This window comes from Aythya ferina (genome assembly GCF_964211825.1).
Source record: "Aythya ferina genome assembly, chromosome: 3".
NCBI lineage: Eukaryota > Metazoa > Chordata > Aves > Anseriformes > Anatidae > Aythya > Aythya ferina.
The window spans coordinates 18,305,073-18,321,699 of NC_140298.1; the positions used below are offsets into that span (position 1 = coordinate 18,305,073).

At 41.4% G+C, this 16,627-nt stretch overlaps 2 protein-coding genes and 1 long non-coding RNA gene across 4 annotated transcripts in view; 2 read left to right on the forward strand and 1 right to left on the reverse strand.

Moving 5' to 3' along the window:
* Window positions 1-5,056, forward strand: part of TMEM63A (transmembrane protein 63A) — a 28,130-nt gene extending 23,074 nt beyond the window's left edge. Inside the window, exons 22-24 of one of the 2 annotated variants that reach the window (XM_084515366.1) lie at window positions 2,785-2,900; window positions 3,284-3,346; window positions 3,951-5,056. In XM_084515366.1, coding sequence (XP_084371492.1) covers window positions 2,785-2,900; window positions 3,284-3,346; window positions 3,951-4,052 — 281 coding nt within the window. In that variant the 3' untranslated portion in view covers window positions 4,053-5,056. Of the gene's footprint in view, window positions 1-2,784; window positions 2,901-3,283; window positions 3,354-3,950 lie in introns of both variants that reach the window. The other variant, XM_084515367.1, reaches the window with a different exon arrangement.
* The window catches only part of ATF3 (activating transcription factor 3), a 160,852-nt gene that overhangs the window by 73,149 nt on the left and 71,076 nt on the right, over window positions 1-16,627 (forward strand). The window lies entirely within an intron of this gene.
* LOC311434891 lies at window positions 948-16,378 on the reverse strand. Its single transcript, XR_014691810.1, has 4 exons — window positions 15,975-16,378; window positions 7,081-7,201; window positions 3,240-3,344; window positions 948-2,560 (listed from the first exon to the last, which is right to left on the reverse strand). It is a non-coding gene; the product is annotated as an uncharacterized lncRNA (long non-coding RNA).

Here is a 16,627-nt window from a genome sequence, read left to right on the forward strand (position 1 = left end):
TCTTTTTTAAACATGAAACGTGAAGTTCCATAGGTGTTATGGGCTTCTCTTTTTGCCTCTGTAAATGGGAAGTCATGGGGGTTACCTCTTGCACTGAGGTATGCAATATTTGCAGCTTATACAAGTTTGCATAAGATGCTCTGAAGAAGGCATAGATGGCTGGTAAGTTAACTTGAAATATCATGTTCCATTCAGTTTTTTCACTTTACAGGAAGTTGTTCCCTAAATCTGCAGGGTTTGAATTGGCTAATTGGACTGTAGAGTGACAGTATTTAAAAACAACTAAAAATAAACACACCAACATTAAAGAAAAGTCTGTTCAGAATTAGTTATTGTCAGTAAGATGGCCTCTGGCTTCACTACACACATTTGTGCAGTCTGTATATAAGTTGAATTTGCCTGAGTGAATTGGTTATTACTTCTGTTGTACATCTGTTGTTTAGGAAAAAATTCTTAAAATATTGGCTAATGCTACTAAGACCTTTGTTCTACATCATCTGTCAAACTTTATATGGAAGACTGCAGTGAGATAGTGACTCTCCTCCCCGTACTCTGATTCAAAAACTCATGGTTTAGTGTAGTTCATTTTAAATACACAGATGTTCTCTATTTTGCAATTACTTGGCATTATTAGTATTGGCTGCAATATACTAACAACTTTGGCATCAGAAAAGGTATGTGATAGCTTGCAGCTTTTTACCCATGATGTAGGAGGAAGCACTTGGCATGGAACAGAAGTGCTGGTGATGCTTGAAGGAATTGAGTTTCCCTTCTTGGGAAGGGAGCCCTTGGACTCTAACTGTATTTTATCTTCTCTGATCTCACAGCACTAATGGCAAAGTATGTTTACACTGTTTTTCCAGCTTTCTTGCAGTTAAATGACAGTCTGCCAACATTTTCTTTTTTTTTTTTTTAAACTTTGGAGAGAGTTCCCAGTGGAGGCAATCAGAACTATTGCTTCAGGCCATCTTTGGAGTTGAGCTTTGGAGTTGAGCAGGTGACACTGTGGTAGTTATATCCTTGGGAGCTTTTCTCCTTTGTTCTGAGGTCTATCTCTGCAACTGAGGGGATGAACAAATTCATGTCCTCTAAAATAACAGAATTTCTAGAACATGCTTTAGGGAAAAAAAATATGCAGCAATTGACATGTCTCTAATTGTTACGAAGGAAAACCTGGTGTAGTAAAAATGAAATCCTTATCTCAATGTTTCCTGGGTCTGTGGCAAGACCATCATTTGCTGTAGAACTTAACCCAATCTGTATTTTCCATTACTATGTTAGGCTTGGTTTAGCATGGAATTACTGTTTAACTGGGTATTCTTCAATGCCTTGTCAGTGCGCAAGGCTGTCCAACCAAGTGGCGTTAGGATGAGAGGCAGGACCTTGACATTTTCATTTAATTGCTACTCCTTGAGCCAAGGGGAAGGAAGGAAAGGAAAGAGTGCTCTGCTTCCTTATCTGCGAAATTGATCACTTTGTGTAAAGTTTGATTGCTTAATCAATGACTTACATAGTTTGCCTGGTGCAGTAATGGATGTTCTGGATGCAGAGCACAGCGATACTCCATTTTCTCACTCATAGAAATGTAAGGCTAGGAAGACTTCTATCCCAGTTCTGAGTCAGGATCAAATATTGCTTTCCTGCCCACAGTACTGCAAGTAGACAGGCTGCATCAGTCATCTATTTCTTCCTCAGCTGCTGCTTTCTTCCTCAACCTCATCCCATTTACCCATCAGACACCTAGACCACTGCTGTGCCCCTCACAGCAGAGGATAGTAGTATCAGCAGTTCATCCTGTCTCCTACGATGGGCACCTAAGTACCATGGTTCTCTAGAGCTGTTGGCAGGGATGAGTGCTGAGGATTCAGGGTGGGGGAAAACTGCTTTGTGGAGACTTCTCCCCTGATGTCTGCTGTTTGCCTTGTGGCTCACTCCATACGTTGGCTTCCATGTAGATGTTCCTCAACAGCTGGTTAAATAGTGATGTAACTGATGCTTAGAAAAACAGCTTCTTCTAAAGGAGATTCCAGAATAGCCATAGGGAAGTTCTTTCATTTCCCTTTCTTGCTTGAAAGTAACATGTACTTTTTTTCCTCTTCTCAAACAGATCTGCACAGATCTGTTCATATAACCTACTAAACAGTAAACTTGTCTGTTCTATGTCACTAGACATGCTGGGGTTAACACAACACAACAACAAAAGAAGATTGGTATTGCATGTTTTGGCCAAAGAAGTTTAGAAACAGCTGGGTTAACTTTTTCTCATCCGTTCTTACTCTGAGAAGCTACAGTCTTATTATTCATATATATATTTCCCTTGGAGGTAGTGGAGGAATAACTTTTAATCTGTAAAGGTAATTTTTTTCCCCTTTGAGCTGTTTGCAAGCCCTCTGGTTTGGTTACCACCATTGTATTTAATAAATGGACTCTGCTTATTACATTTCACAGATCATTAATTAAAAGCATCTTAGAAGTGGGTCCAGGATAAAGGAGGGAGGAGAAGAAGGATCCGAGTCTTGTTTAGCATTCAAGATCTGCAGCTGCCTGCCTTAGCCTCTTTCTTAAAAAAAAAAAAAAAAAAAAAAAAAGCTGGAAAAATAACATTCATCAATCAGCTTTAGCAGTCAGCGGGCTTTGTGCTTAAGCAGGTTGTCCTAGTTGAGGTGGGAAGTAGCTTGCCCGGTCCTCCAAGGAGGAAACATGAGGCTTCTGAAAATGGGGAAGACAAGAATGAGTCTTTCTTGTTCTGTATTTTTATATTAAATTTTCTGAATATTTTTCTAGGCTTTAAAGCACCTACAAGCATGTTTACCTTCCTGGTTGTCAACATCACAGTTGCTATTTGTGTGGCTTATTCTTGTTTTGGCTGTTTCAAGCATCTGAGCCCACTGAATTATAAGGTAAGCGATGGATACCTTGCACCTTTCAGCACCTGCCTATGTATTTGATGTAGCACCAGCTAGTCATGTTGGGCTGTTTCTTGCCTTGACAGTAGCAATGGCTGTCCACAAACGTTAATTCCAGTAAGATGAGTAAAAGGGCTGATCAGTAGAGGCAGATTACTTGGCACAGCAGAAAGTGTGCCAGTGGCAGCAGGAAGCAAATCTAAGAGGGAGCAGTATGGAAGAAGAATGGAGGCAAGTTCATTGTAACTGTACATTAGAGCACCAGCACTGCCCTGTGATTTCTTTCTGCAGGCTTTCAAGTGCTTACCATCTCTTAATACTGTTTTAACTTACCAGTTTGTTGTCTCTCTCCCTTTCCCCCCCATTACTGGTTACAGGTAGAAGGCATGCAGTGTGAAAGCGGAAGCGACACAGATGTACCAACCGTCGCAGCGTCTTCTGTAAGAAGTTAAGAGTTACTAATATTCTCTTATTCTCAGAAAAGCCTAATTTCTCACCCTGCTTGCCAAAGAGCTTATGTAGGACATATGGAAGTCCTACAGTCCATTCAAACTAATATGTTGGTGGGACCAGAGAGTTCTGCAGCTGGGCTCCTTGACTGTTCCCAGGTGGTGTTCCAGAAGTACCTTCAGCTGAAGTTTTAGGAGTAGTTGAGATATGCTACTTCCAGCAGCTCTAGATGCTGTTCTGGGCCATACACCAGCTGGTACCTGACATCTGGACAGCAGCCAAATGTAGTCAGTTGCCGCTGCTTTGTGACTTTGAAAGTTGTGACATGTATAGCAGGTCTTTGCCTCGCCACTAAAAAGGCTGTAGGACTGAAGTAGAAGTAGAGGTCTCTGTGCCACATCTACAAGTTGTGTGTGTACAGGTGAGAGGTGCACCAGGAAGCCTCCTGTAGCGTGCAAAAGGCCTCGGGTGTTAAGCTGAAGAATGGGAAAATGGATGAAAAGAAGAATGGCAAGGGGAAAAATTATCCTGGGTAAATTATCCCAACATTATAATCTGAGAGACTAGTAAAATCCTTAACACTTGTGATTTCAGATATACATCCCCCGAGTTTTGCATCCTCATTCTACAGAAAGGACGATGCTTGCCCAAAAGGAGCAGCCATCATATGGCACCATGGACAACAGTAGTTCATAGGCAGAAGTTACAAGCTGTTCTGCCCAACCAGCAATTATCAAGGAGGGAGTGAAAGCCTTTTTCTGAATACTGAGGACTAACACAAGATGGAGCACTTGGTCCAGCATTAGAAGAACTAATTTCCCACCACTGTCTACTAAGTATTCTGATTATTTTTTATGAGTTCCTGCCTACAGAAGAGGTATAGAAATAATTCATTGTGTAGTCTGCAGCTGTGCTTGGAGATCAAAAAGCAGATGCCTTGGGACTGATTGTTTTCCAGGCTGTCTACACACACTGTTCAACACGTTTGTTTCACAGAGTTGCTGATCCTCAGGGACTTCACGTCTGCTATCTCATTGCTTGCCTTATGAAGATAACTTATGCTGCATATAGATAACTGATCACCAAAGCAAATGTAGCTCTCTATTACCAACTGTCATTTATTTATTCAAAAAGGTTCTTATTAAAAAAGATGCTTTAGTATTTATAATGCTTTAGTATTTATAAACTCCTTGGTATGTGCTAAATCCTGAAGCAGTGTCACTTTTTTGATGAAAATACTGTTTGTGTGGGAATGGAGGATGGTGTGTGGGAATCTCTCCTCTTTTCACCTGAAGCACGTTACTTTTTCCTTAACTAATGAGATGAGGGAGATACTGTGCACTTGGACCCTAAAAGTGCCAAAGCACCAAAAAAAAGTCTAGTTTCAGAAAGGAGTGAGTTACCTGATAGTGTTTTTATATATTTTTGGAGGGTACTTAGGTTGATGTTTTTTGTTCACTGTTTTTAAGGGCCTTCCACAATGAATGTTTACTTGCCAGCAATAAAGGGTGTAAATATTTTATCTATCTTTTAATCTTGGGTCAAAATGACAAATCTCTGGGTTTTCTCTATAGTGCCAATATATGAGCTGTAAGATACTAAGTTTTTAAATTATGTTGTAGATGCCAATTTATTCCGAAGTACGTTGTGTCAAAGTGCAACTAATAATCACAAAGCAATAAAACAGTTCAGAAGTTTCAGGCTGTCTTGATGTCTTTTTTTTTTTCTTTGCCTATTGACATATTTCTTTTGCTAGCTGCCTTGCAGTGTGAGCAGTGCCATGCGCTGTTTGTAAGAGCACTGTCATGAGATTTACCATGACAGTATGTCCTCTGGAGGGAGTGAATCTTTGACCTCTAGGCAGGGAGATGATTTTTTCATTCCAAAGACCTGTCCTGTGTTTGTTTGCCTGCTCATTGTTAAACTGTTAGCTCCTAAACTTGACCTGTATTAGCACATCTGTGAAGCAGCAACATTGGAAGACTGGAGTAGAACTTGTGCCATAGATGAATATGTTCAGATGTTTAGTGCTTTGCAGGACTGCCTCCACCTTCTCAAGATGAGCACTCTGGGCAAATGTCAAGCAGGAGACCTGTCCTGCTGCAAGAACTCTGATAATGCAGATGACAAGCCCATTCTGTTAGTTTTAAGTACACAGCTCCTGGTTCTTAAAAGGTAAGGGCAGAGCCTTTTTCTAGTAGACATGGATTTGCATCATGTTTCTTCATACTGTTGCTTCAGTATTGCAGTTGGGGATGATGTGTGTTGTTTTTATTTTACTTTGTTTTCAGCAGTCACAGTCTTACTAGAGGTGGTGTTGTACCCTGAATACATACTGGCATTTAAGACTGGGATTCAAATGGGAAAACAAAACCCAAAGAATCCATATTTTCTTACTTGTCTCTGAATGTTTCATGCAGCTGTGAGGACAGAAGGTGGAGACAGTCTTTTGTATTAATTAGATCAGAAATCTGACTGTTCTAACTCACTTTTTGCTGCAGGTACCTCATCCCATGTGGGTGCCTTCAGAAATATTGGACGCTTACAAGTACACTAATTGAGAAAGCAAATAAATAATTCAGCTACTACACTTGACCTGTGCACAGTGCTGGCTCTTGGGGATTTTCATGCTCTGTGGTGTAACCTACTTTTTGAACAAGTGGCCTTTCATATTCACATATGTTGTGTCAAAGACAAACTCCTTTGACTCTTGGATTTCCTTTCTGTCAAATTGGTTCCTATTCTATCTTATTCGTGTGTGGTGGATTTTTTCATACAAGGTGAACAGCACATCAAGCCGCAATAGAGAGAACCCTAATATACGAAAAACACAGAAGGAGACTGAAGTTTTGTGCTGAGCCTTCTGCTAAAATATTTCATTCTACTGTGCATTTCCTTGCAAGGCTTTTCAAGTGTGCTGCTGCTACTTCTACTACAAAAGTAAAGAAGAAAGTCCACAAGGCACTTACTGCTGCTTAGGAAAAATTGTTTGGCATAATTTTGATCAACATCAACTCTGTGCTTGAATTAAATAAAACATTTCGTAACTACCAGTTGTCCCCTGGGCTTGATTTTAATGGCTAACATCACTGGAATCTACTTTCAGGAAGGCTTTACATCAATATATTCAGAGATTTCTCAATATCCCTAAGTGACTGGAAAATTATAGCAAATAGTTTTCCCTTCTGATTTTAGACCATGTTTGATGTGTGTAAAGTGTGTAAAGGCAAATCCCAAGCTTTTTGCCTGTTCTTAGAAAAAAGCCACATTACCAACAGTCAGACGGTAGACAAAAAAAAAGTGTCCATTTTAAGGACCAGTCTGTTAGATGCTGGAAGAACACTGTAGCAATGACTTGGTCTCGTCAGATAAAAACTTGGTAATGAAGCACAAAGTCACATCCTAGTCCAAGCCTGGCACCAGCACCCAGGTAAAGGTCCTGCAGTTCATCAGGCTGTTCAGAATGTGACTGCCCAGGGGCAGCTTTATCTATGGGTGGATTTAACTTAGGTAAGTGACAGGCAACCGTGTTTCTAGTGATCTGTCCTGATGGCCACTGGGCAATTAGTGCTCATGGTTAAACAAGCAAACCAGGATTGCTCTGAGCTGTAATCACTAGTCAGCAGTGGCTCCTTCCAGAAAGTGGCCTATAAGTCTTTTTTTAAGAGTTAACAGTGTAATTGCACAACTCCAGCTTGAATGCAGAAAAATCATTAAATCTTACCTAATTGCTGTACTCTGGAGATGAAAAGTCCTTCAGATTAAGGCTCTGGTGGGGGGTGAAGTGATGTTGACTGGAGTTGGTACTTGGTTTCTCCAGAGTTTCTCTCTTTCTACACCTATTCCTGTAGAAGAGTGCAGAAAAATGCATGTGAATTGTCTTCTGTTATTATTTATTAACAAGGTAATTGGTAGAATTTCCACCTAGTCCTGCATATCATTACACTTAATTGGACACCAGAAACTTGAAATTATTACTACTTTTTGGTTATTTAAATTTTTTTTTTATTTATTATTTAAAGGTTAGTGTTTAATCACTTGTTGATCTAATGATTTAATAATGTAGATGTATTAAGAAAATAGATCTTAACATACTTTCATAAAAAGTAAAAAACATTTACAATGTTTTTTGTTTTTGCCTTGGCCTCCACCTCTTTTTGAAGTTTGTTACATTAGATAAGAACTCACAGTGGGGAAAAAGAAGCTTAAATCATATGATCTACATAGGGTAAGAGTTTACAGATTTCATGTAAACATATATAAAAAATCCACCTCAGAAACAGGATTTTCTCACAGTGGTTGGGTCCTACCATATGAGACAATGCATTACTGTTTTTTACAGTGAAAATCTGCTGCATTTAAGACCTTGTTTTCATCGACAGCTCTCAACTAGCCTGATGAAGTAGCTCTTACTTCACCCCTTACTTACTCCTCTCACCATACAAAAAGGGTAGCGAAGAATGACATCAAAAGTTTCACCAAAATCTTACAGTTGAAACAGTGATAACTCAAGTCTCTTGTCTTTGATTTGTACTTTTCCAACTCTTCTTCTACTTGCAACTTCAAGAAGTGGTGTAGAAGAATGGCTAAGGCAGTGTAAAACAAGCAAACAAGAAAAAACCCTAAAGCTAAACCTTGAAACTGAATTATGAACTTCATCATTAGGTAACTATCACAAAGCCAGGCGCTGCCTTAAGAACAACCTTTAAATGTGAATAACAGAAGGAAGTGCCTGAAAAGACCCTGCTTTTGATACCAGACAGCAAGCAGAATGTTTTAACCACTAGAGGACAGCATAATGTAAGCAACTGGGAGTGCTGCATTTGGCAGAGAAGACTCCTTGCTTCATCCTTGTTGAGAAATCCAACAGCGTGAAGCTAGAGTACTGCGTGGCAAAGTGAGAACTAAGCGTGGCACATCCTAAGACACGGATACAAGCACTGCACTGTCAGTGCAGGGGGCGAGCCATTATGTTGAACGTTGCTTTTCCAGTCAGGCAAAATAGCATCAACTTTGATGCAAAAGTTGTCCACCTGAGAACTGAGTTAAAACTAGAGCAAGACTTCAAGCAAGGGACCTGTTAACAGACCAGGTGCAGAACTGAAGGGATGTGGTGGTTTTACCCTGCTACACAGCTGAACTCCACCACAACTCATTCCCCCTCCTCAAAACAAAAAGGGAAGACAATACAATGGAAAGGGCTCAAGGGTTGAGATAAGGACAGGCCTGCTCCTGCGGGGGCTCTCCATGGGCCGCAGCCTCCTCCAGGCCACATCCACCTGCTCCACCGGGGGCTCCTCCACCCATGGGGGGGCTGCAGCGTGGAGATCTGCTCCATGTGGGACCCATGGGCTGCAGGGGGACAGCCTGCTCCACCAGGGGCCTCTCCACAGGCCGCAGGGGAACTGCTGCTGCCTGCCTGGAGCACCTCTGCACTGACATTGGAGGCTGCAGGACCGCTTCTCATTCCTCTCTCCCAGCTGCTGTTGTGCAGCAGGGTTTTGTTGTTGTTGTTTTTTCTTTTTTTTTTTTTTTTTTTTTTTTTTCCCCTTTCTTCAATCTGCTCTCCCAGAGGCCCAACCAGCATCGCTCCCTGGCTCAGCTCTGGCCAGCAGCGGGTCCCTTTTGGAGCAGCTGGAGCTGGCGCTGATCTGACATGGGGCAGCTGCTGGGCTCTGCTCACAGAGGCCACCCCTGCAGCCCCCCTGCTACCAAAACCTTGGCACCTACATCAAGGCAAAGGACTAAAGAGTTTTTATAATACAATGATAATAGAAATAATAAAGAAAACATTAGGGGTTGACTATTGTTGTTTATTCCTTAATATCATTACCTTCTCATTTCCAGAGCCCTAGAGCACTACTCTGATCTCATTTAGGTTTCTGAGTCAAGTCATTGACCTCAACATAGAGGTTTCTCCCATTTTCTTATGCTGATATTAGCCTCCTTCCCCTCAGGACCCAGATGAGGTGAATTTTAAAGTTTAAAGGGGTTTAGCAGGCATCTATCTACACTGTACCAGAACAGCCTTGTAGGACTTTGGCAAGAATAGCACAGGATGAACTTATAACTGGAATAGGAGATGTGATACAGGTCAGCGTTGCCTCAGATGTGGAATGAGAGAGGCAAGCAGACATACAGCAGAATTTGGTTGTCTCATTAATTCTATCTAAGGAGCAAATTAGCCCAAATTAATGAAAATTATGCACCAGAGACATATAACACAAAAATAAAAATAAGAAAATTAAGTTGATAGAAGGAATGGTACCTTGCTAATATGTAGATGACAGGCAGTGGCCTGAAGCAAGTGATTTTTTTTTCCAAGAGTTAACAGCACAACTCCAGCCTGAATGCAGATTTTTCCTTCACACAATGACATCTTGTCATCTTTCTGGACTCAGAAAAGTCATTTAATCTTACCTAATTGCTGTACTCTGGAGATGAAAAGTCCTTCAGATTAAGGCTCTGTTAGGGGGCGAAGTGATATTTAACTATTCCAGAGTCTGATGGAGACCAATGCACTCAGTCATCTATGTCTATTTTTCTGTGTGAAAAATGAGAAGGCGCTTACCAAGCTGTAAGTAAAAAACACTAGAAAAAGAGCAAAATCTTACTGTTACCCCTGGAAAAAGGAAGGCAAGGAAACTGTTTACCTGAGGGAACTACAGCTCTGGCAAAGTTGTGAGATACACAGGAAAGGAGTGAGTGGGCTGTCCCTCAGCCAAAGTCCTCAAGTGCTATGATCTACAGCACACGAAGTGGCAGACTTGAGGTGAAACCTGGAAGGGACATATATCTGTGCAGCAGGAAAGGCCATTTGCAGCTCCTGTTGCAGCAGTGCCCAGGACAGAATGGAGAAAAGGACAATGCGACGACTGCACAGAACAACAGTACTATACAGAATTTATTTTTTTTTTCCTTCTTCTATCAATGAATTAATTTATGTCCATTTTGGTCTAGCACAGAACACTTTTCTAGAGTTCAGAGGCAGTGAAATTTCTGTTGAACCCACTACAGAAAAAAAAGGATCCAAATGAAGGTCCACAGGCACTCAGATCTGGGCTTCTGCTCTGAGCAAAAGCGACCACATGTAACCACATCGCCAGCAATGCCTGGTGAAGTCAGTTACACCCTGTTTCCTGCTCCTCTGCACCAAAACAAGGTGTGTTTTTACAGACATCTCTTTCAGCACCAGTACTGGCTTTAACACTTTGTTCCCTCTGGCTTATACCCACCTCACACCACAGCCTTATTTGTGCCAGGAAAACTGCAGTTATGGGCACAGGCTGAAGTGTATTGAGGAAAATAACCCCCCCAGAAAAGAGAGGAGAAAGAGAGTTGGATTAGTTCCCCAACCTAATTCACTCTGCAGCCACACAAACTGTTTACTGAGACAAATCAATACGCAGGTAAGGATGGGAAGCAAGCAAGGAGGGACAGTTGGGGATGACACTACCATGAGAAGGAAGTATGTGCGAATCCACAGCCTGGGGGAAGCTGAACCTGACCTTTAATCACTGCTGAAGCACATTTAACTTTGGCACTATCCAAACTATTCAGCTCTTAACCCTTTATCCTGAGCACCTAGACAAAACTCAGTGTTGTGGAGGTCTTTCCAGTTAGAAGACAGTGGCACAGATGTTTATTCTAACAAAATAACTGGTTCAGTTACCACCAATTTCACAAATAATTAGCTTTAACTAAGAGATTCAGTAAGTACTATTAATTATCCTTTTAAGACCTTCCCCCAGCCTCACATCCCACGTCCATCCTGCTCACCAGCACATGGAAGGGGCACAGGGAGGAGCAGCTGAGCAGGGAGCGGGAGCCTTCTCCAGCAGCTCTGCTGCTGAGAGCACAGCAGCTTTCTTCATCGATGCCAGATCAGTTTTAGACTTCTGACTGCTTCCAGGCTACGCTCCTCACCACAGGCTCGGCCTCTCAGCTGTGCCAAATACAGGCACTCGGCCTGTTTGAGTACTTACCCTCTAGCTGAAGGGCTAAAAGCCTCCCGTGGAGAGAAGGCAGAAACCAGAACTGACAAATTATTTATCGGCTATACTTTCAAGATAAAACTAACAACTCCTTTTAGAGAGTCTGGTATTTTCCAGCTGTGCAAGAATCAAACAAACGAGACAGCTAAAAGGTGCCCCCAGCTGGTAAAGGGAGATGCTGCCCCAAGAGCTCTTGCTCAGCTTTTCTCCTCTCACCCAAGATATATTTTCCACTCACACTGTGGCTCTCACTTTAGTTCCCGAACTCAGCTGTTTTCCCTCTGCATATGTGCTTCCCTATTCTCCAGACTACTTAGTATTGTCCATTAGTCCAAATATTTGAGAAACCTGTGCCATTCCCCCCCCCCCCCCGAATTGCTGGCAAGCATGCCTATCTCTCAAAGTGCAATTTTTTGTAATATGAGTTAAGTAAAATAAAGGGCATCAGTGAAAACTCCTGATTTCAGGAAGCCTTACCTTGACAGTTATTAATGAAATCCTCAGACACACATACATGCATTTATCCATCTGAATCTTTTCCTTGGATACAATTGCTTATGAAACATGCATATAGTCATAGAGAAAGAATTTATGCAAATAACTATAAAAAAGGGGAGGGATGAGGGGATCAACAATCCTAATTTTTCCCTTGAATGTTGTAAATTTTGATCTCAAGAAGAGGTAAGCTCTGTGTCCACGAGGAGGGGAAAACAACTTTTAAGAACTTTAATTGCATAATGTCTGCATATTCAGTGGCAAGTAACTACAGACATTTTACAGAGCCTTTTACTCTTTCCCCACTTTTGTCTGTTCATATTCCAAATTAGGCTTTAAAACATTATTTTAGCTGCAGAAAACACAGGATCTGCTAGAAGCAGTACTCTGAATCTAGCATCTAGTCTGCTGAAGCAATACTCCACAGATGTGCTGTGGGGTAATTCCGAAGACATACCCTTCAAAACATATTGAAACCCATTCAGTTCCATATATATTAATCTTATATCACCTGAAGAGGAAAGGCTAAAAAATAGTTAAATTTATTTCAACTTAAAAAACATAAAAATAAAAATTTTCTAATGCCATCCTGAAGATTTTTTTTTATGATGCCAAAGTTATACTGAGCCCTTGCATCCAACAGTGCTTCCATTTGTTCTGCTCAGTATTTATTTTCATTACTGAGCACATCAGACTGGCATTCCACTTGTAGGTGTAGTAAGAGAAAACCAAACTCGAACTCCCTTAGTACAATGCACAACTTTCAAGCCTGGATGCCTGCATTAAGCCAACTAAAGGTCAGAGGAGCTGCAATTATACTCGTCGGAAGAAACCAGAGGCCTCGGTCCAGAAATGTATCAATGGAATTGCTTAGCTTTCAGCTGTTAAGTACCATGCAGGAGTTTTGTGGTGCTTTCCTAGACAGGATCCTAAGCATGGATCTGGTTTCCAAATACTTTAAAGCAGATTTACAGGTGTTGCTAATACGACCGTCTCTTGCCCCTTCACTCCAAATAGCAGTACCCAGGCACGTGATGGTTTATCCTGCCTGTGCAGACCCCTTCCTACACCACAGCTGCACATGGAGCTGTATCTCCAGTTTTAAAGGTTCAGACTATGTGATTTATGAGAAGGATCCTGGCTGTCTCAAGTACAAGGTAGCATCTCTAGCAGAACAGGGTTCACATTGGCATCAGTACTGATATCTTCATATATCTCTGTCTGATGTTACAGGGAATTAATTCTCTGGTTTTAATGTTTCTTAGTCTTACCCCGAAGGTGTACTAACAATGGGCAAGTGCCTTAGCTGGCCTGAACTGCTTTTTCAGCCCTAAAAGTTGCGTTTCCAAGTGAGAATTGAGATGCTGACATGATGGCGTGATGAAAGCCTGCAGTGTAATAGTACGTGTTGCATCTCTTCTGCAGATAAAGAGGCAGCATCACTTCCCAAAAACACTAGCACGGTGCTCTTCCACAAGCATGAATTCGTCTATTTTGGAGGTGGGGAGAAGAAAGAAAAGACTTCCTAATTACCATATTGTGTTCATACTGTCAAGTGACCCATCACACTGTGGTAAAGCATGTGAGGTTGGTTAAACCCCTCTGCATTATATAAGCTGGTGGTCACAGAGAACAAGGCACATTAGACACATGACTAAGCAGGCTGCAACATGCAGAAATATGTCAACTTTGCCCTGGGAGACTTAAGCAAAAAAAAAAAATATAAAAAAAAAATCACATAAACACAACCAGACTCTTCCACCACTCTGATTACAATTTTTGGTGGCAATTTTACATCAGATTTTCCCTGCCTGCCCTCTCCCAACTCCAGCTGTGGCACTTTCCCCACACCTAGTGCCAAGGGCAGGAAAGCATGACCAAGACTGCTGCCCTGGCTCTTTCCAGCAGTCACAGAGGCCCTGTCCCCAACCCCAACTTCATTTTATGCACGTTAACACAAATCTGGGGAGGTAACATGTCCTTAGGCTACACCACTTGCATTCAGTCACAGAAAACTGGGAAGGGAGCACATTCTCCATCTCATGATCAGAAAGCAATACTCTTGCTCCCTGCATCTCGCTTTTGTCACGCAAATATCTCTTCATCTCAATTCCAACTCAGAGATTCTGGGGACATGGCCTAAATTAGCACTGACTGATGGCTTATCTGTGGAATTTAAATGAACTATATAATTTTCCATTCAAGTCCACACAGCTACATTGCAACAACATATCTACTCAACTGATTTGCAATCTAATGAATCTCTTAAGTCAGGTTCTGCGCTATAGTGGCTAACAAACTAATAAAGGTAGGCACAGTCCAAATACACTGAACACACACTGCCCGTGTACAGTGATTCAGTACATGATTCACTTTTGTAAACCCTTTCTGACCTTTTACCTGATTACTTCCTCAAACACAGCACAGATGAATATATATAAAAAGCATACAGAAATTAGGAAGCAACTAGTAGGGGGAATAATAATAGCTGCTTTTTTTCTTCTGTTATGCTAATCTTTACTACATGCCCTATCAAATATTTGACTAATTAGTTTCACTAACCTTTGATTAATCAGATTGACCAAGGCATAGGTTGTGCTTCATTACGAAATGAGTGATAGCAGAGAATATTCAGATTTCTGAAGTATTGTACCTTTAAAGGCCTCATAAAGGGGTTATTATTTTAATATAAAAAGAAAAAGTATTATATGAATATGGAATATAGCAATCTATAAATAGAATAGTTCTATATTTTTAAACAATTGCATTTGTTTGTACAACTATCTTTCTGCCACTTAGAACATAAAGCTGGGCACAAGCAACCCTGAGTAAAACCATTAAATTTTGTCAACAAACAACATTTACATTTACAATTAGGGAAGATAAGGCTAACATACTACAGCATTTCACCACAGACGTTTACACCATAATGTGTGACAAATTGCAGGAATAAAAATAAACCCAAAATAGACCCAAACCCTCTCAAACAATATTTTCCCCATTTCACCTTTTGAAACAATTGCTAAACATCAGCCGTCCTTGGTCTCAGAAAACGTAAGGTAGCATGCCTCAGGAGGAAAACATGCTTTAAACGTTTTGCAAGGCTTTGGCAGGATGATCAAAGCAGCACCATTACAATCCAGCCCACGATCAGCAGAGTTGAGATGGAAGAGAAAGACCAGAGCTGTTACGGCTTCTACCAGGACATCATGCATTTAAATAAACTTATAATAAATCTGAGAAGCAAAGGCTAAATGTATTATTAAGTGACACCATCTTGCATATACTTTACAGTGAAAAACTGCATTTTTTCCCCTCATAAGATAGAAGACTTTGTAAAATGGTGCTTTGATGCATTTTTTCCCCCTAAATCAGATTTAAATCAGATATTAGGAAAAATGTTTTTACCATAAGGGCAGTCAAATGCTGGAACAGGCTTCCTAGAGAGGTGGCTGGTGTCCCATGCCTGTCAGTGTCCCGGAAGCATTCAGACAGTGCCCTCATTTATGTGCTTTAACTTATGGTAAACCCTGGTACAGTCAGGCAGTTGTATTCAATGATCTTTGTAGGTCCCTTCTAACTGAATTATTCTGTTCTATATGAATAATTTCTTAGGAGAGTGCATGGACTGTATCATCAGTATGCTAAAACCAAGGAGCAATGGTTTCTTGCAGTGTCACAGAGCTGACTGGTCACTGCCAGGCTGTGCTACGAGTGCATAACTGGGAGAGACGGTGAAGTTTACCGCGCACTAGAAAATCTCCAGGGAGTGGCAGAATTGTGAAAAAGTCTGACTGCTAAAAGGTGAAGTCACCACAGTGATGTTTTGCAATTATCGGTGATGCTCACCTTCAGCCATGCAGCAGGATGCCTGCTTTGCAGCCCTGCTAGGGGTCACTGCTCAGCCACGCAACATCTATCTCCCTTTTCCTATGTGAACGTGGGACACTTTGCCTGAAGCTTTGACGCAGGAGACAATGCACCAGGTCAGAATGAGTCACCCAATGAACTCTTAGCCGAAATCACAAATCTATATTACAGAAGATCCTACAAGCCCCACAGGGAATCAAATCCTGTTACCCTTGGCACCGTAGCAGAGTTAAAAAAGCTCCTATCCCAAACAACTCACCATCTCGATTGCTGACAAGATGCCACAGGGGGAGAAAACACAGGAACAAGATGCAGATGGATAAGCATAAAAATAGCCTGAAGAAAAGCAGAAGTCCCAACTTCTGCTTTTCCTAAGCATTTATTTATGCCCTTTAGCAGCATGGCACCAATGCAGATGACTTAAAGATACCATAGTCACCCTTGAAGAGAAACATTCTTCCTCCCTGCACTTGGGACTCTATTTCCTCATTGCTTTATCAGCAAAAGATTAGCACAGCTCAAGGAGCTCAGGCACTCAGAAGCTGATGCAAACTGAAAGACATTTGGCAGTTTCTCGAATGCTGCAACAGGCAGACACCCACAGGTACAGATGCAACCCGGTGAAATCCTCAGGTCTGCAGTAAGGCTTAATCACACTATCAGACACAGCTGTACCAGTCACATGCTGGGGATTTCCCAGCTGCCAAGTCTATCTTCCCGAGCACACGTAGTTAGAAACAATTCACTCACTATGTAATCAGCAACCATGTGACAATTTCATTTTCTCTTTCAAAACATCCAAACAAGTCCAGATTCAGAAAAACTGTGGCTCCATCACTGGGACTCTTAGTACTCTTCTGCACTGGTCATGTCAAGTAAAATACTGCTGCTACAGTAGGACTGTACTTGTTT